General features: G+C 45.3%; 1 protein-coding gene across 1 annotated transcript in view; it reads left to right on the top strand.

The window, feature by feature from the left end:
• The window catches only part of LOC139368222 (la-related protein 1-like), a 92,654-nt gene that overhangs the window by 26,171 nt on the left and 41,728 nt on the right, over positions 1–24,755 (top strand). Inside the window, 6 exon segments of the mRNA XM_071106884.1 lie at positions 3,371–3,441; positions 6,056–6,121; positions 7,376–7,456; positions 9,057–9,231; positions 21,675–21,809; positions 24,148–24,285. Of these exon segments, the coding sequence (XP_070962985.1) occupies positions 3,371–3,441; positions 6,056–6,121; positions 7,376–7,456; positions 9,057–9,231; positions 21,675–21,809; positions 24,148–24,285 (666 nt within the window).

The raw sequence follows: 24,755 nt of genomic DNA, 5'->3' as shown, positions 1-24,755 counted from the left end.
TCCCTAACAGGCTGACCACACCGCACGCATAGTGTGCGCGAGCTTGCAAAAATAAATGTAGGAATCTATGTTTTTCAATTATTGCACCCACACTGCTCGCATGCGTCAACGAGCGTCTGCGTTGCCAAGGGCTAAAATAGAACTGCTTTCTATTTCTGACGCAGATCGCGCTGCAAGTCCTGCCTCTCCCATCTCCTGATTGGTTTATAGAAACAGGTACCCACATGCCATCTCCTCATTGGTTATACCCACGTGGGTGATTGAATGACGAACTGTGTTGCTGGTTGGTGTAGTAATACTATGAAAGTTTAGATGCCAATCGCCATATAAGTTCAAAGATGAAAAAGCCTGGAAGGAGGAGAGATGACTAGAAACGATTTGGTTGACCGTTTTGTGTGGATTAGTTGTCGGAGTAGAGGACCTTGTGCATTTCAGGTAAAATAACAACTCAACGTTTATACCCCAGGACAAAATAGTTAGCAACAGCAAGCTAGCTAAATAGGACAAATTAGCTAGCAAGTGTAAGCTAACTAGCTAAATTACCATAAATGTTTAATGCTTTTTGACTTGTCCCCAAATTAATGTCATTGGTTCAGAGTTTTTGATATTTTGGGTGGTGGGTGGCGGGACACAATGCAGATAGCCCGGTTAGCCAAATGCGGGAGCACTGGTTGGTCGGCCGAATTGAGGTAGTCATTTACAACTGCGATCTGGCCAAGATAAAGCAAAGCAGTGTGACACAAACAACAACACAGTTACACATTAAATAAACGTACAGTCAATTACACAAAAGAGAAAGTCTATATACATTGTGTGCAAATGAGGTAGGATAAAGGGGGGGTGAGGCAATAAATAGGCCATAGTGGCGAAATTATTACAGTATGGCAAATTAAACACTGGGGTGATAGATGTGCAGAAGATGAGTGTGCAAGTAGCGGTACTGGGGTGCAAAGGAGCAAAATAAATAACAATATGGTGATGAGGTAGTTGGGTGGGCTATTTACAGATTGGCTATGCACTGGTGCAGTGATCTGTGAGCTGCTCTGACAGCTGGTGCTTAAAGCTAGTGAGGGAGATACGATTCTCCAGCTTTAGTGATTTTTGCAGTTTGTTCCAGTCATTGGCAGCAGAGAACTAGAAGGAAAGGCGGCTGAATGAGGAATTTGGGGGTGACCAGTGAAATATACCTGCTGGAGCGTGTGCTATGGGTGGGTGTTGCTATCGTGACCAGTGAGCTGAGATAAGGCGGGGCTTTACCTAGCAACGATTTATAGATGACCTGGAGCCAGTGGGTTTGGCGACAAATATGAAGCAAGGGCCAGCCAACGAGCGCATACAGGTCGCAGTGGTGGGTAGTATATGGGGCTTTGACAAAACGGATGGCACTGTAATAGACTACATCCAGTTTGCTGGGTAGAGTGTTGGGGGTTATTTTGTAAATGACATTGCCGAAGTCAAGGCTGTTGAGTCTGCCGATAAGAATGTGGTGATTGAAAGCGTCGAAAGCATTTGCCAGGTTGACGTAAACAGCTGCACGGTATTGTCTCTTTTCGATGGCGGTTATGATATCGTCTAGGACCTTGAGCATGGCTGAGGTGCACCCATGACCAGCTCGGAAACCAGATTGCAGACAGTCTGAGCACTGATGGAGGGATTGTGCATTCCTGGTGTAACTCGGCAGTTGTTGTTGCCTTCCTGTACCTGTCCCGCAGGTGTGATGTTTGAATGTTCAGATCCTGTGCAGGTGTTGTTACACGTGGTCTGCCACTGCGAGGACGATCAGCTGTCCGTCCTGTCTCCCTGTAGCGTTGTCTCACAGTACGGACATTGCAATTTATTGCCCTGGCCACATCTGCAGTCCTCATGCCTCCTTGCAGCATGCCTAAGGCATGTTCACGCAGATGAGCAGGGACCCTGGGCATCTTTCTTGTGACCTTAATTGCCTACCGTCTGTAAGCTGTTAGTGTCTTAACGACCGTTCCACAGGTGCATGTTCATTAATTATGGTTCATTGAACAAGCATGGGAAACAGTGTTCAAACCCTTTACAATGAAGATCTGTGAAGTTATTTGGATTTTTACGAATTAACTTTGAAAGACAGGGTCCTGAAAAAGGGAAGTTTATTTTTTTGTTGAGTTGCCATATTTTTTTTTTGTTAATTGCGATTAACTAATGCCATTAACTCAAGTTTAATTATTTGTATCTTAGACCACCATAATCCTATTACACGAAAGCAAATGGAGGCATTGCTACCAGTTGATAGGAAAATATACAGGGGACAAAACGTAATTGGCTGATGTTGGTCATTTGACCATTTTTTGAAGTGAAAGTGGAGCTGAAATAATTTTGTTTATGAAGACTAGAAAAGTTTGTGGGTAAAAACTTTAAAGGAGAATTTTGGTCAAATCGACTTGTGAATTTCACATCCACCATCTTGGAAATTAGTAGACAGCAGTGATGGCATGGTATTCTATGTGGACTCTGTGGACATGCACTGACACTCACAGATGGTGTGACCTACACTTTGTCTAATCAATAAAAGTACATTATTTAGGCACTTATACGACGTGCAACTCCAATATTAGGTGCTCTTAATGCTCTAGTTGTTTTAACGTAATAGCCTGACATGTTTTTTCAGCTCAGGTTTACTCAAAAGCCCGACAACGCAGTGTAGGCATAGCCTATAGGCCTGGTCATTTTTTGTTGTTGTACATCTTTAATGTATTTATTCGAGTTCACAGTGCGGACCGAACCGAGATCCCTGTACCTAACGGTTCGGTACGAATTACACCCCTAGTGAACGGTCAAGTGCAGTCAGTTCGCCACCAGTCCCAATTCAACTTAGCACAGTGCTTTCTTTTCACTGGCTCAGAACTTGTGCAGTTTCACAGGGCTCATATACTTCAGACAGTCCCATGCCATTGCTTAGGCCCATATAAGGAGTTGACTGTGTCTGAGTCCCAAATGACACCATATACTCCCTATATGGAGCATCATTTGACGAAAGCCCTAATGGAGGACTGAGGTTTATCAGCTACTTAACGTGCTCATGATTGAAAAATGAGAGATGCAACAAACATCTGAGATGTACGTTAATGTGGCGTTTGTGCACAAAATAACTATTAAAAAATATGAAAAGGTAGTGCACTATATAGGGTGCCATTTGGGACACAGCTGTGGAACACAGATCCTCACTTCCTTCTGTCAATGCCATGAGCATCGGACAGCCCCTCATTGACCCAATAACATATTCATTGTCTGTTCTGCTAGTGGAACTAAGAGGAGACAAATGTGATTACATGGTTCCATGTAGTTTTTGTTGATGGCTGTAGCAGACTGTTGATGTCCACCGTATTTCTTGTTTCCACAGAGCCGCCAATCACAACAGGCCCAGCCAAGGTGGTGAAGGCCCCAAACCCCCGGCCTCGGAGAGGAGAAAGGGTAACGTCCTCCTCCTGTTGGCCAAAATTGTGTGTGTGTGTGTGTGTGTGTGTGTGTGTGTGTGTGCCTGTGTGGACATCTGCGGCTATGCTTAGAAACAGTCCATGCTTCCTGGTATGCACGTGGTAGTACTTGGGGAGTCTGTCAGATAAGGTGTATAAACACTCTAAAGCAGTGGTTCCCAAACTATGGGGTGGGTTTTTTAAAGGAACTCGTAATACAATGCACAAGGTGCATGTTGGAAATTGGGTAGTGCATCAACAGTTCCTCTTGTCATGTTAGTCATTGTATGCTGACCAGACCGCCCACACTCATGTTGGATTTTGTCCACCCACACCAGACGCCATCAGGACACGCAGCTTGAAATATCAAAAGGAACTCTGAACCAACTACATTCATTTGGGGACAGGTCAAAAAGCATGAAACATTTTGACAATTTAGCTAGCTAGCTTGCTGTTGCTAATTAATTTGTTGGGTTGTTATTTTACCTGAAATGCACAAGGTCCTCTACTCCGACAGTTAATCCACATATAAAAGGGTCAACCGAGTTTGTTTCTAGTAATCTCTCCTCCTTCAGGCTTCTTCTTTGGACTTTATGTGGCGGTTGACAACCAACTTTAAGGTGCATTACCACCACCAACTGGACTGGAGTGTGGACTTCATTTCATCTTTCAATCACCCACGTGGGTATATGCTCCTAAAAACCAATGAGGAGATGGGAGAGGTGGGACTTGCTTCTCCCATCTAAAATAGAACCAAGTTCTATTTTCTCCACCAACGAGGGGTGTGAACAGTTTGTGTCATGAACAGTGCTTGTGCCAATGGAAATAGATATGGTACGGGATGTTCCCCAATGCTGGAAGGGGGCCCCCCGAGTGACATGAGAACCCCTGTCTTCAACCTTTTCTTGCCCAAAGACCACCTCTCAGGCAAACCGGCGACCAAGGGACCCCTATCATACATTAGCAAAACAAAATGGTCACTTGTCTTTTCTTGAATATGTGAACTCTTGACAGCCTATTTTATTTAACCTTTAACCAGGTAAGACCCATTGAGGTTAAACACCTCTTTTGTGAGGGCTGGAAAACACATTTTCGCCATTATACAGTGCATTCTAAAAGTATTCAGACCCCTTGACTTTTTACAGCAAAAATACTCATCAATCTACACACAATACCATACAATGACAAAGCAAAAACAGGTTTATACATTTTTGCAAATGTATTAAAAATAAAAAACACCCTATTTACATAAGTACTCAGAACCTTTGCTATGAGACTCGAAATTGAGCTCAGGTGCATCCTGATTCCATTGATCATCCTTTAATGTTTTTACAACTTGATTGGAGTCCAACTGTGATAAATTAAATTGATTGGACATGATTTAGGAAGGCACACACCTGTCCAAATAAGGTCCCACAGGTGACAGTGCATGTCAGAGCAAAATCCAAGCCATGAGGTCGAAGGAATTATCCATAGAGCTCCGAGACAGGATTGTGTTAAAGCACGGATCTGGGGAAGGGTACCACATTTTTTTGTTGCAGCATTGTCCCCAAGAACAACGTGGCCTCCATTCTTAAATGGAAGAAGTTTGGCACCACCAAGACTCTTCCTAGAGCTGGCCCCCCAGCCAAACTGAGCTGCTTTGAGTTTGCCAAAAGGCACCTAAATGACCCTCAGACCATGAGAAACAAGATTCTCTGATCTGATGAAACCAAGATACCAAGTGTCACCTGAATGCCAAGCGTCACGTCTAGAGGAAACCAGGCACCATCCCTACAGTGAAGCGTGGGGATGTTTTTCAGCGGCAGGGACTGGGAGACTAGTCTGGATCGGAGTAAAGATGAACGGAGTAAAGTGCAGAGAGATCCTTGATAAAAACCTGCTCCAGAGCGCTCAGGACCTCAGACTGGGGCAAAGGTTCACCTTCCAACAGGACAACGACCCTGAGCACACAGCCAAGACAACGCAGGAGTGGCTTCAGGACAAGTCTCTTAATGTCCAGAGCCCGGACTTGAACCCAATCGAACATCTCTGGATAGACCTGAAAATAGCTGTGCAGCAACGCTCCCCATCCAACCTGACAGAGCCTGAGAGAATCTGCAGAGTAGAATGGGAGGAACTCCCCAAATACAGCTGTGCCAAGCTTGTAGGGTCATACCCAAGAAGACTCAAAGCTGTAATTGCCGCCATAGGTGCTTCAACAAAGTACTGAGTAAAAGGTCTGAATATTTCAATTTTTTATTTCTAAAAACCAGTTATTCCTCTGTCATTATGGGCATTGTGTGTAAAATAAATAAATTAATAAAACTCCTCAATCTACATCACAAAGTGTGGAAAAGGTCAAGGGTTCTGAATACTTCCCGAGCTGTAATTTGTTTGAGATTTTTATGTTGTAAATGAGGATTGTTTCTATTGGGCCACACCTTTGTTGATATGGTGAATCTTTAATGTGATGAGCATAAAGACATGTTTGCATTCCAAATGGAACCCTATTTCCTATATACGGCACCCTATGGGCCCTAGTCAAAAGTAGTGCACTGTGTATGGAATAGGGTGCCATTTGTGACAGAAGTGCTGAAGAGTCTGTTAAAATCCCTTGATATTCTTTTTAGGTTGGAGATTTTGGTGATGCTATGAAGTGGCCAACCCCCGGGGAGATTGCAACTAAAGAAACGCAGGTAAGTCAGTGCCCGGAGGTAATACTACTGACACACACACCACCCCCCCAGTGGCCAGTTGAGTAGGGCACAGTGCTGTTTGCAGTGGTAGTGAACACACAGCTCTTGTTTATTCAGTAGTCCCTTCAGGACTTCCGCAGGCTTAACAAGTCACCCTCACGTATCAATTAATAATACCTCTTCGAAACAGGAGACTTTTTCTAGCGTCTCATTGGTAGGAAAACAACAGGGTGTGCAGGCCAGGCGTGGGTTGTTTGAAGAACAACACAGAGTGGAGTCATGATGAGATGTAAATAAAGTTGGCGCTCTTTTCCCTCTGTTTATGACACTGATCTGGGTGTTCTGTGGTGTGGTGTAATTGTAGTGTGCTCAGATGAGACTCAACTTGCTCTTTGTCTCTGAGGTCTTTCTGCTTAGCCTTAGTTAGCACACGGTATATCTACTTTAGGGTGCACACAGGGTGTTAGTTTAGGTCCCAAATGGCACCCTATTCTCTACACGGTGTGAGAAAATGAGAGAGCACTTCACTACGGCCCTGCAGGTAGAAAAATCCACCTCCGGCTATTCCGGGAGCTGTCGGCAACCAAACTTTCCAAACACAGCTAAATCAGTCAGTTACTCGACAGTGTTGTAACTGAGATTTTGGTATTGACATTTTTTAACTTTCCGTTTTAAAATAGGTTGCTATTTTTCCCAGAAAGGTACTTGGGCTGTGAAGGTGTTGGTTAATTGTTGTTTTCGTAGTGTTTAGGTTTGTGAATGTAGTTTACTGTGTCCCTGGTGTTATGAGTGGAGGGCCTGAGTTTGGGTGCCACACCTCAACTCTCACAACAACCCTTCCCAGACACCGATCTTCTGAGTATCCTTCCTGTCCACAGAATGAGAATAGTGTTTAAAGTCCTGCCTGTAGAATGATAGCACATTGTATAAAGTTCTGACAGCAAATTCTGTATATTGATAGCACAATGTATAGAGAACTGCCCAATGAATGACAGCAAATTCTGAAGAATGATTCAGAGCACATTTCATAAGCACTTTTTGCAACCAACACAATCTCATAACAATGACTGATTCCATACCATTTTAAATACACACTCCCATTACAAGGCATTGAACACACACATCATCATCATCTGTCATTGTCGTGTGTGTGCCATTGTTGAAATGGCAAACATTTTCCTTCATGACGCAATCCTGTGATTGTGATTGCGCCCTTTTGTCCTAAAAAGCCTCCCTTCTGTCCCATCTGCTCAGATTGAGGTTGTGAATCGGACTGTGTCATGCCCCATGCCCGTCAGGCAGGTCAGAGAAGTGGGCTCCACACGGAGATCCCCAGTAAGTTCACCCTCCACAGGGACCTGGAGCAGCCTGGACTTGGAGTTTCCAGCCTCCTGGCTCCATATAACCTGAATGAAAACACAGGATACTTACTCAGCAGGAGTTTAGTGGTATGGCCTGTTACCTGGAGTGATGTTAACCAATCTAAAGCTTGCTGGGGAATGAATGATAATATGGGGAGACTGTTGCACAGATTCTGACTAAGCCTACTCCTGGATTGAACTACCAATCAATGGTGACTCACCATGAACATGGTTTAGTCAAATAGTTGTCGGAATGTGGGTCTGTGTAACCAGCTGTCTTTGGATGTCCAGAAGGAGTATAATGGTGGACTGGCCTGCTGCTGGGGTGAAATTGGCTTTATATTAGGTATTCACTCCTCAATGGCCGTTAACTTCCTATTTAGGCTCTTGGTTTTCCGGTAGTTACTCATTTATGCTTAATGTGGACAGCGATTCTGGATCTAGTTAAAATGCAGGAAGTGTACAGTTCATCTTCTATTTGAGTGTGATTGTATGGGTTTGTATAGCGATTTAGTTTTCCATCAGATTAGAATGGATGTCCATGTAAGGCCCTAGTGCAGTGCGTCATTAGGGCTGTCCTTGCTAAATAGGTGACAGGGTTTTTTTTTATGGATTACTTCATTTGTGACAAGTAAAAAAACAACATCCCACCGCATATTTAAGTGAGTGTAGTAAAAGTGTGTGAAGCTAGAAAACAACTAACCTGTTCTTGCAAAACTAACCCTTCAACTGAATGCTTTGCAAAAGTGCCCCAGAAGAGGAGTTATTTAGATGAGTGGAAGTGTTAGCTGAGGGAGTGAGCTCAAACATCAAGTGAACTAAACTTGCATTTGATTTGACCATGTCACACACTTCATGACGAGCAAAAATGATTGTACACACAGGATCTGCAACTGTCTGTAGGCAGCTCTCTGTGTGTGCATCCTGCCTGGATCTTATCCACTTCATACCACCAATGACTTTAGTGATGAACCCTATGGGCCCTGGTCAAAATGAGTGCATTATATAGGGGATATGGTGCTATTTGGAGCACAACCTTTAATTAAATAGTCTTGCCATCTATATGGCCCATGTCACTCACCAGTCACTAGTCTTAACCCCAGGACTGGCTGTGTCCATGAGTGACAGCAATAATGAATAGAATGGGATTTCTGTGCTTAGTTGGTTTCCTTTCCCATGCACAATTGAGTTGCACATTAAGAGCACTACAGTGGGAATCCTAACTTCCACCTCTGTCAGATTTTCACTTTTCACCCTTTGACATCAAAGCATGACAAAGTGAAAATTTGACTTAAATGGAAGTTAGGATTTACCCCAAATGATGATGACTTATGTGCAACTCCAGTAGCCAGGTCAGTCTCACCTGAGTGTACTGTGGGTGAGTGTGACCAGTGACCAGCAGCCTTAGTGTTTGTACCATATTCCCTATTTAGCACATTACTTTTGACCAGTGCCCATATAAATAATATGGTGCCATTTGGGACGCATCCTAACTGATGCTCTTAAACCTGGGTGGTAAAACTGCTGTGATATTGTACCCTGCGTTAACTAACCTATCCCCCCCCCCCCCCCAGGCCCCCAAGAAGCCTGTGGTGAAGAAAGAGTTGAAGGAGAAGCGTGACACCAACGAGGAGGGCAAGGAGAACCAGAATGCGAAGTCGGACGACTCTGGAGAGGAGAAGAACGGCGACGAGGACTCTCAGAAGAACAGCGACGAGGACTCTCAGAAGAACGGACAGAAGAAGAAAGGTGCGTTCCTTTACTTGGATTGACCTTTTCTTTTTAATGATAGAACGTGTGAAAAAATTGCACTTTTGTACAAGTGTACAACAGATTTTTTTGGAAGATGGCTCTCCAATTTCTGGAGGACAGAGTATTGAAATCATTGGAGTGCCCAGTGGAAGCAGAGTATGATGGCTAAGGAGATGGAGAAAATTCAGGCATTTGATTGTGAATGCTGAGGGAGTCGAAAAGTGATCACAGAAGGCTATTGTAAAACACCTTTCCCTGGATTGCATCTTCAAACTAAGGGCAACCATGGTATCTGTGAAAGAGAGGGAGAAGCGTTCATCCATGTATACGGTTAAGAGAGTCTAGTGAGCTACATTTTCAGATAGGTATAATATCTAATTTCATCAGGAAGTTGTTTTCATTGCAATTTAAAGCGTACTGTTAGCTAGCTCGGTAATATTGGCTGCCTCGCTAGCTAACCTCACGTGTATGGTCTGTGTAGTAATATGATTTGTATCTCAGAAACATTTGCATTGCTAGTTATAGCCTAATGTTAGCTAACTAACATTGAACTTAGTTGGTTAGCATTCAGCTACCTGTAGATTCATGCAGGGTAGTAATGTTATGAGTTTGGATTATGGTTCATTGTTTAGCTAGCTAGCTACATGTCTATACAAAAGACTCCATTATGCAAGTAACCATTTCACTGTACCGTTTACACCTTCTGTATCCTGTGCATGTGACCAATAAAAGTTGATTTTATTTGATATAGTGTGTTTACCAGAGACAGTAATGTGAAGGGACCAGGACGGTGCTGGAGGTTTGAGTTTATCCTTACAGGGACAGTGCACATTAATCAACGTTTCAGTAAAAGTGCCGGTTTTAGCCAGCCGGCTAATATTCAACCGCAGTCCCTGGGCAGGTTATGAAAAACATTTACAATATAGACAATCATTGAGCAGTGCGCACACGCAGAACAACATAGGACAAGCAAGACATAGCATACAGACAGAGCGAGACAGGACAAGCGAGACAGGACAAGCGAGACAGGACAAGCGAGACAGGACAAGCGAGACGTAGCATACAGACAGAGCAACATAGGACAAGCGAGACGTAGCATACAGACAGAGCAACATAGGACAAGCGAGACGTAGCATAAAGACAGAGCAACATAGGACTAGCGAGACGTAGCATACAGACAGAGCAACATAGGACTAGCGAGATGTAGCATACAGACAGAGCAACATAGGACAAGCGAGACGTAGCATACAGACAGAGCAACATAGGACAAGCGAGACGTAGCATACAGACAGAGCAATATAGGACAAGCAAGACAGGACAAGCAAGACGTAGCATACAGACAGAGCAAGACAGGACAAGCAAGGCAAGACAAGACAAGCAAGACGTAGCATTCAGACAGAGCAACATAGGACAAGCAAGACGGGACAAGCTAGACAAGACAAGCAAGACGTAGCATACAGACAGAGCAACATAGGACAAGCAAGACGTAGCATACAGACAGAGCAACATAGGACTAGCGAGACAGGACAAGCAAGACGTAGCATACAGACAGGACAAGCAAGACGTAGCATACAGACAGAGCAGCATAGGACAAGCAAGGTGTAGCATACAGACAGGACAAGCAAGACGTAGCATACAGACAGAGCAACATAGGACAAGCAAGGTGTAGCATACAGACAGGACAAGCAAGACGTAGCATACAGACAGGACAAGCAAGACGTAGCATACAGACAGGACAAGCAAGACGTAGCATACAGACAGAGCAACATAGGACAAGCAAGGTGTAGCATACAGACAGAGCAACATAGGACAAGCAAGGTGTAGCATACGGACAGAGCAACAGAACAAAAAGCAGCAGGGCAACATGGAAAGCGGCAATACACAGCTAGGGATTATGAAAGTGTGATATGTGGTGCAGTTATGTGTGTCTGATGGCAGTGTATTCCAGACATGGGAAGCTCTCACAGAGAAAGCAGATTTACTAAAGGTGCTTTTCCTTCAGGGAACTATACAGTCACCTCTCATGACATACCTTGTGGATCTGCTGCCGTATGTTTGTTTGTGTGGAAACACAAGTATCTATAGCCTACTTTTTACACTCATTATATTAACAGTTGAACTGTCCACGTTTAATTTTACCCTAGTGGACACATGCTATAGGCCTTAACAATGTGGGAAGATACTTTCTCACTTGAGGAAAATTAATAATTTATCCTCCTATTTTTTTGTGTAGGGCAGGACCCAGTCTAGCTTTGTAGTGACTAGGCCTGTTTCGGTGACCGTATTACTGCCACACCGGGGGTCACAAGTCATGAAGGTAGTCAAATTCCACGTGACCATTTAGTCATGGTAATTAGGATTCTCTAAGCTCTGATGCTGCTGATGGTCATTAGTAGCCGACCAAACTTGTTAACTGCCTGGTACTCAGCACTCTATTGTCCCTCTAATCACTCTGACATCAATGCAAATGTGATCGATAATCTAATCAAACACTTCATGAGAGCCCATCAGCTAATGTTGCATTTTTGCAATTGCGTAACAAAATTGAGGGATGGCCTCTATTAAAAAATAGAATGATCCCATAAGCTTTCTATAGGCTAGGTCTACTATATTTAATGCTTAACTTTCCTGATATTAAGCATATTGCTTATTTTTACAACAGGAGTATAGTCTACCTGGCTGGCATGAAAAGGACCACGGGAAAAGTGTCCTCCATTTGTTATTTAAGTGCATAGATTATGTATTTTTGCCCCTGTATCGAGACCAGTGCATGATAATTTCACACATAATTTAGTATATGTGAAGACAAGATTAAATCAAGAACAGTCTGATTTGACAATATTAGCCTATCACTTGTGAATTATATATCATCACTTGTGAATGATGCCCAGCATAAGGTAAAGAACAGTCACACACTGCATGTAGCCTAGCCTATATGTTTTAATAAGGTTTGTATCACAACTAAACTCAGCAAAAAAAGAAACGTCCTCTCACTGTCAACTGCGTTTATTTTCTTATTATTATTTTTTTAATTTTTTAATTTTTTAATTTTTTATGTGTAAGTATTTGTATGAACATAACAAGATTCAACAACTGAGACATAAACTGAACAAGTTCCACAGACATGTGACTAACAGAAATTGAATAATGTGTCCCTGAACAAAGAGGGGGGGTCAAAAACAAAAGTAACAGTCAGTATCTGGTGTGGCCACCAGCTGCATTCAGTACTGCAGTGCATCTCCTCCTCATGGACTGCACCAGATTTTCCAGTTCTTGCTGTGAGATGTTACCCCACTCTTCCACCAAGGCACCTGCAAATTCCCAGATATTTCTGGGGGGAATGGCCCAAGCCCTCACCCTCCGATCCAACAAGTCCCACATGTGCTCAATTGGACTGAGTTCTGGGCTCTTCGCTGGCCATGGCAGAACACTGACATTCCTGTCTTGCAGGAAATCACACACAGAATGAGCAGTATGGCTGGTGGCATTGTCATGCTGGAGGGTCATGTCAGGATGAGCCTGCAGGAAGGGTACCACATGAGGGAGGAGGATGTCTTCCCTGTATCGCACAAGCTCAGTCCGATGATGCTGTGACACACCATGAAGAACCCTCCACCTCCAAATTGATCCCGCTCCAGAATACAGGCCTCAGTGTAACACTCAAGCCTTCAACGTTAATCTCGAATCTGACCATCACCCCTGGTGAGGTAAAACAGCGACTCGTCAGTGAAGATCACTTTTTTGCCAGTCCTGTCTGGTCCAGCAACGGTGGGTTTGTGCCCTTAGGCGACAATGTTGCCGGTGATGTCTGGTGAGGTCCTGCCTTACAACAGGGCCTACAAGCCCTCAGTCCAGCCTCTCTCAGCCTATTGCGGACAGTGACACCACTGATGGAGGGATTGTGCGTTCCTGGTGTAACTCGGGCTGTTGTTGTTGCCATCCTGTACCTGTCCCGCAGATGTGATGTTCGGATGTACCGATCCTGTGCAGGTGTTGTTACACGTCCGTCCTGGCTTCCTGTAGCGCTGTCTTAGGCGTCTCACATTACGGGCATTGCAATTTATAGTCCTGGCCACATCTGCAGTCCTCATGCCTCCTTGCAGCATGCCTAAGGCACGTTCACGCAGATGAGCAGGGACCCTGGGCATCTTTCTTTTGGTGTTTCTCAATCAGTAGAAAGACCTTAATTGCCTACTGTCTGTAAGGTGTTAGTGTCTTAACGACCGTTCCACAGGTGCATGTTCATTCATTGTTTATGGTTCATTGAACAAGCATGGGAAACAGTGTTTAAACCCTTTATAATGTAGATCTGTGAAGTTATTTGGATTATTAGACAGGGTCCCACAACTTCTCATTTACAACTGCGACCTGGCCAAGATAAAGCAAAGCAGTGCTACAGAAACAACAGAGTTACACATGGAATAAACAGTAGAGTCAATAACACAATAGAAAAAAAAGAAAGTCTATATACAGTGAGTGCAAGTGTCCGTCGAGTTTTTACTCTTACTATTAGAACCTAACACTGCGTAGGCAATTTGTTCTTCTTGGACAAAGGTTTTTACATTTCAATTATATTCATTCATGATTTATACCAGGGATGAAGACCACAGGCAATGTTTTGCTTTTCAATAAAACCTGTTATGTTGGTATAAGAAATGTTCTACTTTATTTTATTACAACTTTATTAATTTTCTGTTAAGATTAATTCAAATATCTAATGTGATTCTGAGCACCGTGGGTGGAATCCATAATGTGTTACGGGGAATTAAAATCTTTCTGGTGCAACATTTCTCTAACAGGAACCCTGGTGTGTGTGTGGGAGCGGTTCTCTAGACCCCTCAGACTTCACCTCGACCTACAAAAACACACACACACTGCATGCATTTGTGTTCGCTTTTGATAATGGTGTCTTCCCGTTAAAACCTCTCTGGGATATGCTGGACGGTAGCGTCCCAACTAGCCAACATCCAGTGAAAATGCAGAGCGCCAAATTCAAATAAATTATTATGCAATTTTAAATGAAATCACATGTGCAAGATACCAAATTAAGCTACACTTGTTGTGAATCCAGCCAACGTGTCAGATTTCAAAAAGGCTTTTCGGCGAAAGCAAACAACGCTATTATCTGAGGATTGCACCCCAGTCGGAGCACTCTGGGTGAAGGGAACAACTGCCACTGGCCGCAAAAGTCATGGATTTTTTTAGGGTGCCTTACGGCAACACAAAGGGGATGCCACCGGGAAATTCTAGGCATTATCAAGTACTTGTTCAATTGTGAATGAGAGACTGATGAAGTGTGTACAGCCTGCACAAAAAAAACTAATCAGAAGTCATGCTTTTCAAGCAACTTTTTAAAAATCATCATCGCATCATGCAGCATTACAATGTATTAAAAATCAAAACATATAGCTCAACTAAAGTTACATTAACTCTAAATTTAAGCATATAGGAGTACCTTTTTCTTTAACCACTCAACACAGAATAACCTTATGTGCGCACTCAATCAAATAATTTGGATAAAATCTATTTAATTCAGCTTTGTTCAATCATATTCTTCATACTGTAAAATAATGCCACAGAATTCTAAGCAAATCTTATCTGCTAAATGAACTAGTGTAGCCCACAGTCCAATGACATAGCCATATCAGGACCTAACATAAGGACAACAGAGTATGCTATTCTGCTGAAATAGACCACATTTCCTCCATATCATGTTTCTTTAGTCCTGTCTAAAAATGAATAATAGATTTATTGTGAAGGTGTAGGCTATATTACATGGATTTATTCGATTTTTTTAAAATGTAGATATTCCAAAGGTCTACATCAGTGGCTTATAGGCTATGTGTGGGAGCCAGGAGATGCTAAATGTGTTTATTAAATAACGGTCAATTACCGTGAACCCGACAGTTATTTGCTTGACAATCACCGGCTGACACACTTTTGTGACCGCCACAGCCCTAGTAGTGACTACTACACTGAGCCTTTCCCACACTCCTTTGAATGCACAGCGAGGGAATGAGTAGGAGGCCATGCAGACAGGGAGATGTGTTGGCAGAAATAAAGGGTTGAAATTCCACCAGCCTGCCAGCAAGTGGTTTTTGACCTTCAGAATGAGACGTCCCATGCCTTTTTTCAGCTCACTCGCTCTTTCTCTCTCTCCTTCTCTTGCTCTCTCGCCCTCTTTTTTTTCTGTCGCTCTTTCTTTCTCCCTTTTCTCTCTTTCGCTCTCAATCTCTCTTTCGCTCCCTTTCTATCACTCTTTCTTTCTGGCTCTCTTTTGCTCTTTTTCCCTCGCTCTTTTCTCTCGCTTTCTCACTCTTTCTTTCTCTTGCCCTCTTCTCTCGCTCTCTTTTTTTCTCTCGCTCTTTTTTCTCAAGCTTTCTTTCTCGCTCTTTCTTTCTTTTGCGCTCGCACTCTTTCGCTCTCACGATCTTTCTGTATCTCTCTCTTTTGTGCCAGCTATCTCACTTTCTTGCTCGCTCTCTGTTTTGCTCTCGCTTGCTATCTCGCATTCTCGATCACTTTAACTTGCTGGCTCTGGCTTCCACTCTCTTTCGCTATTTCTCTCTTGCTGTCTCGCTCTTTCTCTCTTGCTGTCTCGCTCTTTCTCTCTTGCTGTCTCGCTCTTTCTCTCTTGCTGTCTCGCTCTTTCTCTCTTTCTCTCTTGCTGTCTCGCTCTTTCTCTCTTTCTCTCTTGCTGTCTCGCTCTCTTTCTCTCTTGCTGTCTCGCTCTCTTTCTCTCTTGCTGTCTCGCTCTCTTTCTCTCTTGCTGTCTCGCTCTCTTTCTCTCTTGCTGTCTCGCTCTCTTTCTCTCTTGCTGTCTCGCTCTCTTTCTCTCTTGCTGTCTCGCTCTCTTTCTCTCTTGCTGTCTCGCTCTCTTTTTCTCTTGCTGTCTCGCTCTTTTTCTCTCTCGCTCTCTTTCTCTCTCGCTGTCTCGCTCTCTTTCGCTCTTGCTGTCTCGCGCTTTCTCTCTCGCTCTTGCTGTCTCGCTCTCTTTCGCTCTTGCTGTCTCACTCTCTTTCTCTCTTGCTGTCTCGCTCTCTTTCTCTCTTGCTGTCTCGCTCTCTTTCTCTCTTGCTGTCTCGCTCTCTTTCTCTCTCGCTATCTCGCTCTCTTTCTCTCTCTTTCTCTCTCTTTCTCTTTCTCTTTCTCTCTCGCTCTCTTTCTCTCTCGTTCTCTTTCTCTCTCGCTCTCTTTCTCTCTCGCTCTCTTTCTCTCTCGCTCTCTTTCTCTCTCGCTCTCTTTCTCTCTCGCTCTTTCTCTCTCGCTCTCTTTCTCTCTCGCTCTCTTTCTCTCTCGCTCTCTTTCTCTCTCGCTCTCTTTCTCTCTCGCTCTCTTTCTCTCTCGCTGTCTCGCTCTCTTGCTGTCTCGCTCTCTTTCTCTCTCGCTGTCTCGCTCTCTTTCTCTCTCGCTATCTCGCTCTCTTTCTCTCTCTTTCTCTCTCTTTCTCTTTCTCTTTCTCTCTCGCTCTCTTTCTCTCTCGTTCTCTTTCTCTCTCGCTCTCTTTCTCTCTCGCTCTCTTTCTCTCTCGCTCTCTTTCTCTCTCGCTCTCTTTCTCTCTCGCTCTTTCTCTCTCGCTCTCTTTCTCTCTCGCTCTCTTTCTCTCTCGCTCTCTTTCTCTCTCGCTCTCTTTCTCTCTCGCTGTCTCGCTCTCTTGCTGTCTCGCTCTCTTTCTCTCTCGCTGTCTCGCTCTCTTTCTCTCTCGCTGTCTCGCGCTCTTTCGCTGTCTTGCGCTGTCTTGCGCTGTCTCGCGCTCTTGCTCTCTTTCGCTGTCTCGCTCTCTTGCTCTCTTTCGCTGTCTCGCTCTCTTGCTCTCTTTCGCTGTCTCGCTCTCTTGCTCTCTTTCGCTGTCTCGCTCTCTTGCTCTCTTTCGCTGTCTCGCTCTCTTGCTCTCTTTCGCTGTCTCGCTCTCTTGCTCTCTTTCGCTGTCTCGCTCTCTTGCTCTCTTTCGCTGTCTCGCTCTCTTGCTGTCTCGCTCTCTTGCTCTCTTGCTCTCTTGCTCTCTTGCTGTCTCGCTCTCGCTCTCTTGCTGTCTTGCTGTCTCGCTCTCTTTCTCTCTCGCTGTCTCGCTCTCTTTCGCTCTCTCGCTCTCTCGCTCTCTTTCGCTCTCTCGCTCTCTCTCTCTCGCTCTCTCTCGCTCTCTTTCGCTCTCTTTCGCTGTCTCGCTCTCTCTCGCTGTCTCGCTCTCTCTCGCTGTCTCGCTCTCTTTCGCTGTCTCGCTCTCTCTCGCTGTCTCGCTGTCTTTCGCTCTCTTTTGCTCTCTTTCGCTGTCTCGCTCTCTTTCGCTGTCTCGCTCTCTTTCGCTGTCTCGCTCTCTTTCGCTGTCTCGCTCTCTTTCGCTGTCTCGCTCTCTTTCGCTGTCTCGCTCTCTTTCGCTGTCTCGCTCTCTTTCGCTGTCTCGCTGTCTCGCTCTCTTTTGCTCTCTTGCTGTCTCGCTCTCTTGCTGTCTCGCTCTCTCGCTGTCTCGCTCTCTTTCGCTCTCTCGCTCTTTCGCTGTCTCGCTCTCTTTCGCTGTCTCGCTGTCTCGCTCTCTTTCGCTGTCTCGCTCTCTTTCGCTGTCTCGCTCTCTTTCGCTGTCTCGCTCTCTTTCGCTGTCTCGCTCTCTTTCGCTGTCTCGCTCTCTCTCTCGCTGTCTTGCTCTCTTTCACTGTCTCGCTCTCTTTCTCTCTTGCTGTGTCGCTCTCTTTCACTCTCGCTGTCTTTCGCTGTCTCGCTCTCTTTCTCTCTTGCTGTGTCGCTGTCTCGCTGTCTTTCGCTGTCTCGCTGTCTTTCGCTGTCTCGCTGTCTTTCGCTGTCTCGCTGTCTTTCGCTGTCTCGCTGTCTTTCGCTGTCTCGCTCTCTTTCGCTGTCTCGCTCTCTTTCGCTGTCTCGCTCTCTTTCGCTGTCTCGCTCTCTTTCGCTGTCTCGCTCTCTTTCGCTGTCTCGCTCTCTTTCGCTGTCTCGCTCTCTTTCGCTGTCTCGCTCTCTTTCGCTGTCTCGCTCTCTTTCGCTGCCTCGCTCTCTTTCGCTGCCTCGCTCTCTTTCGCTGCCTCGCTCTCTTTCGCTGCCTCGCTCTCTTTCGCTGCCTCGCTCTTTCTCTCTCGCTGTCTCGCTCTCTTTCACTGTCTCGCTCTTTCTTGCTGTCTTTCCGTGTCTCTCTCTTGCTCTCTTTCACTGTCTCTCTCTCTTTCACTGTCTCGCTCTCTTTCTCTCTTGCTGTCTCGCTGTCTCGCTCTCTTTCTCTCTTGCTGTCTCGCTCTCTTTCTCTCTTGCTGTCTCGCTGTCTTGCTGTCTTTCTCTCTCGCTGTCTCGCTCTCTTTCACTCTCGCTCTCTTGCTCTTTCTCTCTCGCTGTCTTGCTCTCTTTCACTGTCTCGCTCTCTTTCTCTCTTGCTGTCTCGCTCTCTTTCTCTCTTGCTGTCTCGCTCTCTTTCTCTCTTGCTGTCTCGCTCTCTTTCACTCTCGCTCTCTTGCTCTTTCTCTCTCGCTGTCTTGCTCTCTTTCACTGTCTTGCTCTCTTTCACTGTCTCGCTCTCTTTCACTGTCTCGCTCTCTTTCACTGTCTCGCTCTCTTGCTCTCGCTCTCTTGCTCTCTTTCTCTCTTGCTCTCTTTCTCTCTTGCTCTCTTGCTGTCTTTCACTGTCTTGCTGTCTTTCACTCTCGCTGTCTTGCTCTCTTTCACTGTCTTGCTCTCTTTCTCTCTCGCTCTCTTTCTCTCTTGCTGTCTTTCACTGTCTCGCTCTTTCTCTCTCGCTGTCTCGCTCTTTCTCGCTGTCTCGCTCTCTTTCTCGCTGTCTCGCTCTCTTTCTCGCTGTCTCGCTCTCTTTCTCGCTGTCTCGCTCTCTTTCTCGTTGTCTCGCTGTCTCGCGCTCTTTCACTGTCTCGCGCTCTTTCGCTGTCTCGCGCTCTTTCGCTGTCTCGCGCTCTTTCGCTGTCTCGCGCTCTTTCGCTGTCTCGCGCTCTTTCGCTGTCTCGCGCTCTTTCGCTGTCTCGCGCTCTTTCGCTGTCTCGCGCTCTTTCGCTGTCTCGCGCTCTTTCGCTGTCTCGCGCTCTTTCGCTGTCTCGCGCTCTTTCGCTGTCTCGCGCTCTTTCGCTGTCTCGCGCTCTTTCGCTGTCTCGCGCTCTTTCGCTGTCTCGCGCTCTTTCGCTGTCTCGCGCTCTTTCGCTGTCTCGCGCTCTTTCGCTGTCTCGCGCTCTTTCGCTGTCTCGCGCTCTTTCGCTGTCTTGCGCTGTCTTGCGCTCTTTCGCTGTCTTGCGCTGTCTTGCGCTGTCTTGCGCTGTCTCGCGCTCTTGCTCTCTTTCGCTGTCTCGCGCTCTTGCTCTCTTTCGCTGTCTCGCGCTCTTGCTCTCTTTCGCTGTCTCGCGCTCTTGCTCTCTTTCGCTGTCTCGCTCTCTTGCTCTCTTTCGCTGTCTCGCTCTCTTGCTCTCTTTCGCTGTCTCGCTCTCTTGCTCTCTTTCGCTGTCTCGCTCTCTTGCTCTCTTTCGCTGTCTCGCTCTCTTGCTCTCTTTCGCTGTCTCGCTCTCTTGCTCTCTTTCGCTGTCTCGCTCTCTTGCTCTCTTTCGCTGTCTCGCTCTCTTGCTCTCTTTCGCTGTCTCGCTCTCTTGCTCTCTTTCGCTGTCTCGCTCTCTTGCTCTCTTTCGCTGTCTCGCTCTCTTGCTCTCTTTCGCTGTCTCGCTCTCTTTTTCTCTTTCGCTGTCTCGCTCTCTTGCTCTCTTTCGCTGTCTCGCTCTCTTGCTGTCTCGCTCTCGCTCTCTTGCTCTCTTTCACTCTCGCTCTCTTGCTGTCTTGCTGTCTCGCTCTCTCGCTCTCTTTCACTCTCGCTCTCTTGCTCTCTTTCTCTCTTGCTCTCTTTCTCTGTCTTGCTCTCTTTCTCTCGCTCTCTTTCTCTCTCTGTCTCGCTCTCTTTCTGTCTCGCTCTCTTGCTCTCTTGCTCTCTTTCGCTCTCTTGCTCTCTTGCTCTCTCTTTCTCTCTTGCTCTCTTTCTCTCTTTCTCTCTTGCTCTCTTTCTCTCTGTCTCGCTGTCTCGTTCTCTTGCTCTCTTTCGCTGTCTCGCTCTCTTGCTCTCTTTCGCTGTCTCGCTCTCTTGCTCTCTTTCACTGTCTCGCTCTCTTGCTCTCTTTCGCTGTCTCGCTCTCTTGCTCTCTTTCGCTGTCTCGCTCTCTTTCGCTGTCTCGCTCTCTTGCTGTCTCGCTCTCTTGCTCTCTTGCTCTCTCGCTCTCTTGCTCTCTTGCTGTCTCGCTCTCTTGCTCTCTTTCACTCTCGCTCTCTTGCTGTCTTGCTGTCTCGCTCTCTTGCTGTCTTGCTGTCTTGCTGTCTCGCTCTCTTGCTGTCTTGCTGTCTCGCTCTCTTGCTGTCTTGCTGTCTCGCTCTCTCGCTCTCTTTCACTCTCGCTCTCTTTCTCTCTTGCTCTCTTTCTCTGTCTTGCTCTCTTTCTGTCTCGCTCTCTTGCTCTCTTTCGCTCTCTTGCTCTCTTGCTGTCTCGTTCTCTTGCTCTCTTTCTCTTTCTCTCTTTCTGTCTCGCTCTCTTTCTCTCTTGCTGTCTCGCTCTCTTTCTGTCTCACTCTCTTGCTCTCTTTCTCTCTCGCTGTCTGGCTCCGTTTCACTCTCTTGCTCTCTTTCTCTCGCTCTCTCTCTTGCTGTCTCGTTCTCTTTCTCTCTGTCTCGCTCTCTTGCTCTCTTGCTCTCTTTCGCTCTCTTGCTCTCTTGCGCTCTTTCGCTCTCTTGCTGTCTCGCTCTCTTGCTATCTCGTTCTCTTGCTCTCTTGCTCTCTTTCTCTCTCGCTGTCTTGCTCTCTTTCTCTCTCGCTGTCTTGCTCTCTTTCTGTCTCGCTCTCTTGCTGTCTTGCTCTCTTTCTTTGTCTCGCTCTCTCTGCTAAGCATTCAAAATGTACTTTTGGGTGTTGAGTAAAAAGTACATTGTTTTTAGGAATGTAGTGAAGTAAAAGTAGTCAGAAATATAGTAACATGCAGATACCCCCCCCCCCCAAAAAAAACACTTTAGTAAAAATACTTAAATACTACTTAAGTACTTTAAACCTATGCACACACTCCACTAACAGACCACTGACACAGCCTGCTGGCCAGCATGGGGAACTACATATTAGACTGAATAGCTTTTTGGGGGGGGGGTTATATATCAACCAAGTAAAACGTGAGGTATTTATTTTGGGGTGTTTTTTCTCACCTCTCAATAGGATTAGAATTCCCATTCACAATCCCAGACGTGAAACCTTTTAAACTTTAATTGGTCTAGCACAATAAGTTACTGTGCTCCTCTGTCCCTTACACACATCAACTACTTTCATACTATCCCTGCCTGCCTGCCTGCATTTCACTGCAGAAAGGGACTCTTGGTCTTGGACAACAAAAAACACCACAACAAAATAACTACATTGTGGTACATTGTGGAAATGTGGCAGACAGGCGACTCCCTAACGGTATTGTTCTTGTGTGTTTTTGTAGGAAACAAGCATAGGTGGGTGCCGCTGATGATGGAGGTGAAGTCTGAGGGGCCCAGAGAACGCTCGGCCTCAAGGAACAACACCCGTCAGAACGAGGTGCCCAGGATGCCCCCCAACAGGAAGAACGACCTCCGAGGTGAGTGTCATCTCCCATCGCCAACCTGACCTCTTATGGCAGCCTATGCCCTATGTAGTGCACTACATTTGACCTGTGTCCATAGGGGATTTACAAGTAGCTGCCAAAATAAAGGAAACACCAACAGTGTCTTACTAGGGCGTTGGCCACCACAAGCCACCCGAACAGCTTCAATGCGCCTTGGCATAGATTCTACAAGCTTCTGTAACTATATTGGAGGGATGCGATGCCATTCTTCCGTGAGGAATTCTATAAATGGGTTTTTGTTGATGGTGGTGGAAACCGCGGTCTCAGGCGACACTCCAGAATCTCCCTTAAGTGTTCAATTTGGCTGAGATCTGGTGACTGACACACACACACACACACACCAGGGTTCCTGTTAGAGAAATGTTGCACCAGAAAGATTTTAATTCCCCGTAACACATTATGGTTTCCACCCACGGTGCTCAGAATCACATTAGATATTTGAATTAATCTTAACAGAAAAGTAATAAAGTTGTAATAAAATAAAGTAGAACATTTCTTATACCAACATAACAGGTTTTATTGAAAAGCAAAACATTGCCTGTGGTCTTCATCCCTGGTATAAATCATGAATGAATATAATTGAAATGTAAAAACCTTTGTCCAAGAAGAACAAATTGCCTACGCAGTGTTAGGTTCTAATAGTAAGAGTAAAAACTCGACGGACACTTGCACTCACTGTATATAGACTTTCTTTTTTTTCTATTGTGTTATTGACTCTACTGTTTATTCCATGTGTAACTCTGTTGTTTCTGTAGCACTGCTTTGCTTTATCTTGGCCAGGTCGCAGTTGTAAATGAGAACTTGTCATTTACAACTGCGTCTCCATTGTCCTACCTGGTTAAATAAAGGTGAAATAAAAACTGTAAAAAATAAAAAGTTTTACCAAGTTTATTCTTCCCGGAGGATCAATACAGCTGCATTAGACAAAACCCTTTTCACACAAGCAGTGATATTTAACCCTTCCTCCTAGGCTGTCTCCTCCTACACATCTGAACAGCCGATGTAAACTCAGCAAAAAAAGAAACGTCCCCTTTCAGGACCCTGTCTAATAATCCAAATAACTTCACAGATCTACATTATAAAGGGTTTAAACACTGTTTCCCATGCTTGTTCAATGAACCATAAACAATGAATGAACATGCACCTGTCCATGAGGAGATGCACTGCAGTACTTAATGCAGCTGGTGGCCACACCAGATACGGACTGTTACTTTTGATTTTGACTCCCCCCTTTGTTCAGGGACACATTATTCAATTTCTGTTAGTCACATGTCTGTGGAACTTGTTCAGTTCATGTCTCAGTTGTTGAATCTTATGTTCATACAAATATTTACACATGTTACGTTTTCTGAAAATAAACGTTGACAGTGAGCAAAACGTTTCTTTTTTTGCTTTGTTTATCTTGACTGCTAGGCAGGTCACTTAGTGATACGGGCCTGATACGCGCCGTAAACTGTTATTTCTCCCTTTGTGCACGGGGACATTGTCATACTGAAACAGGAAAGGGCCTTCCTCAAACTGTTGCCACAAAGTTGAAAGCACAGAATTTGTCTAGTATGTAATTGTATGCTATAGTGTTACGTTTTTTAAGGGGCCTAGCCCGAACCATGAAAAACAGCCACATACCATTATTCCTTCTCTACCAAACTTTACAGTTGGCACTATGCATTCGGGCAGGTAGCTTTCCCAGATACGTCCATCAGACTGCCAGATGGTGAAGCGTGATTCACCACTCCAGAGAACTCATTTCCACTGATCCAGAGTCCAATGGTGGCGATCTTTACACTCCAGCCGACACTTGGCATTGCGCATGATGATCTTTGGTTTGTTAGCGGCTCCTCAGCCATGGAAACCCATTTCATGAAGCTTCTGACGAACAGTTATTGTGCTGACGTTGCTTCCAGAGGCAGTTTGGAACTCTGTAGTGAGTGTTGCAACTGAGGACAGAAGATTTTTACGTGCTTCAGCACTCGGCGGTCCCATTCTGTGAGCTTTTGTGGCCTACCACTTTGCTGCTGAGCCGTTGTTGCCCCTACACGTTTCCACTTCACAATAACAGCAGTTACAGTTGACCAGGGCAGTTCAAGCAGGTCAGACATTTGACAAACTGACTTGTTGGAAAGGTGGCATCCTATGACAGTGCCATGATGAAAGGCACTGAGCTTTTCAGTAAAGGCCATTCTACTGCCAATGTTTGTCTATGGCAATTGCATGGCTTTGTCTTTGATTTTAAACACCTTTTAGCAATGTGTGCCTGAAATAGCCGAAATCACATATATTTTTGTATATATAGTGTATTTTATGTTCTCAGACGGGTACAGAGGGAAGTCCGAGCGTGAATGGAGTGACGACCATGATGAGGTGTCCAGCGTGAGGAGCGAGGGTGCTCCCTTCCGTGCCGGGTTCCGGGGTCGTGGCAGGGGCCGGGGACGAGGCAGAGGCTCCAGAGGTAAGCAAAAATACAAATTATAATCTCCCCCCAAAAATGCATTACCATGCAAATGGTCAAAGTCATATCATATTGTAACTATACTGAACACAATTATAAACGCAACATGCAACAATTGTCGCAGTTCATTTAAGGAAGTTAGTCAATAGAAATAGAGGCCCTAATTTCACATGACTGGGCAGGGGTGCAGCCATGGGTGGGCCTTGGAGTCCGGTTGGATGTACTGCCAAAATCTCTAAAACGACATTGGAGACAGTTTATGGGAGCAAAATTAACATTCAATTCTCTGGAACAGCTCTGGTGGACATTCCTGCAGTCAGCATGCCAATCGCACGCTCTGTGGCATTGTGCTGTGTGACAAAACTGCTCATTTTAAAGTGGCCTTTTATTGTCCCAAGCACAAGGTGCATTTGTGTAATAATTATGCTGTTTGACTTCACAATTTTTTTGCACAAAATGAGATGAGCTTT

This window comes from Oncorhynchus clarkii, chromosome 2 (genome assembly GCF_045791955.1).
Source record: "Oncorhynchus clarkii lewisi isolate Uvic-CL-2024 chromosome 2, UVic_Ocla_1.0, whole genome shotgun sequence".
NCBI classification, from domain to species: Eukaryota; Metazoa; Chordata; class Actinopteri; order Salmoniformes; family Salmonidae; genus Oncorhynchus; species Oncorhynchus clarkii.
This window is presented reverse-complemented; position numbering and strand designations above follow the sequence as displayed.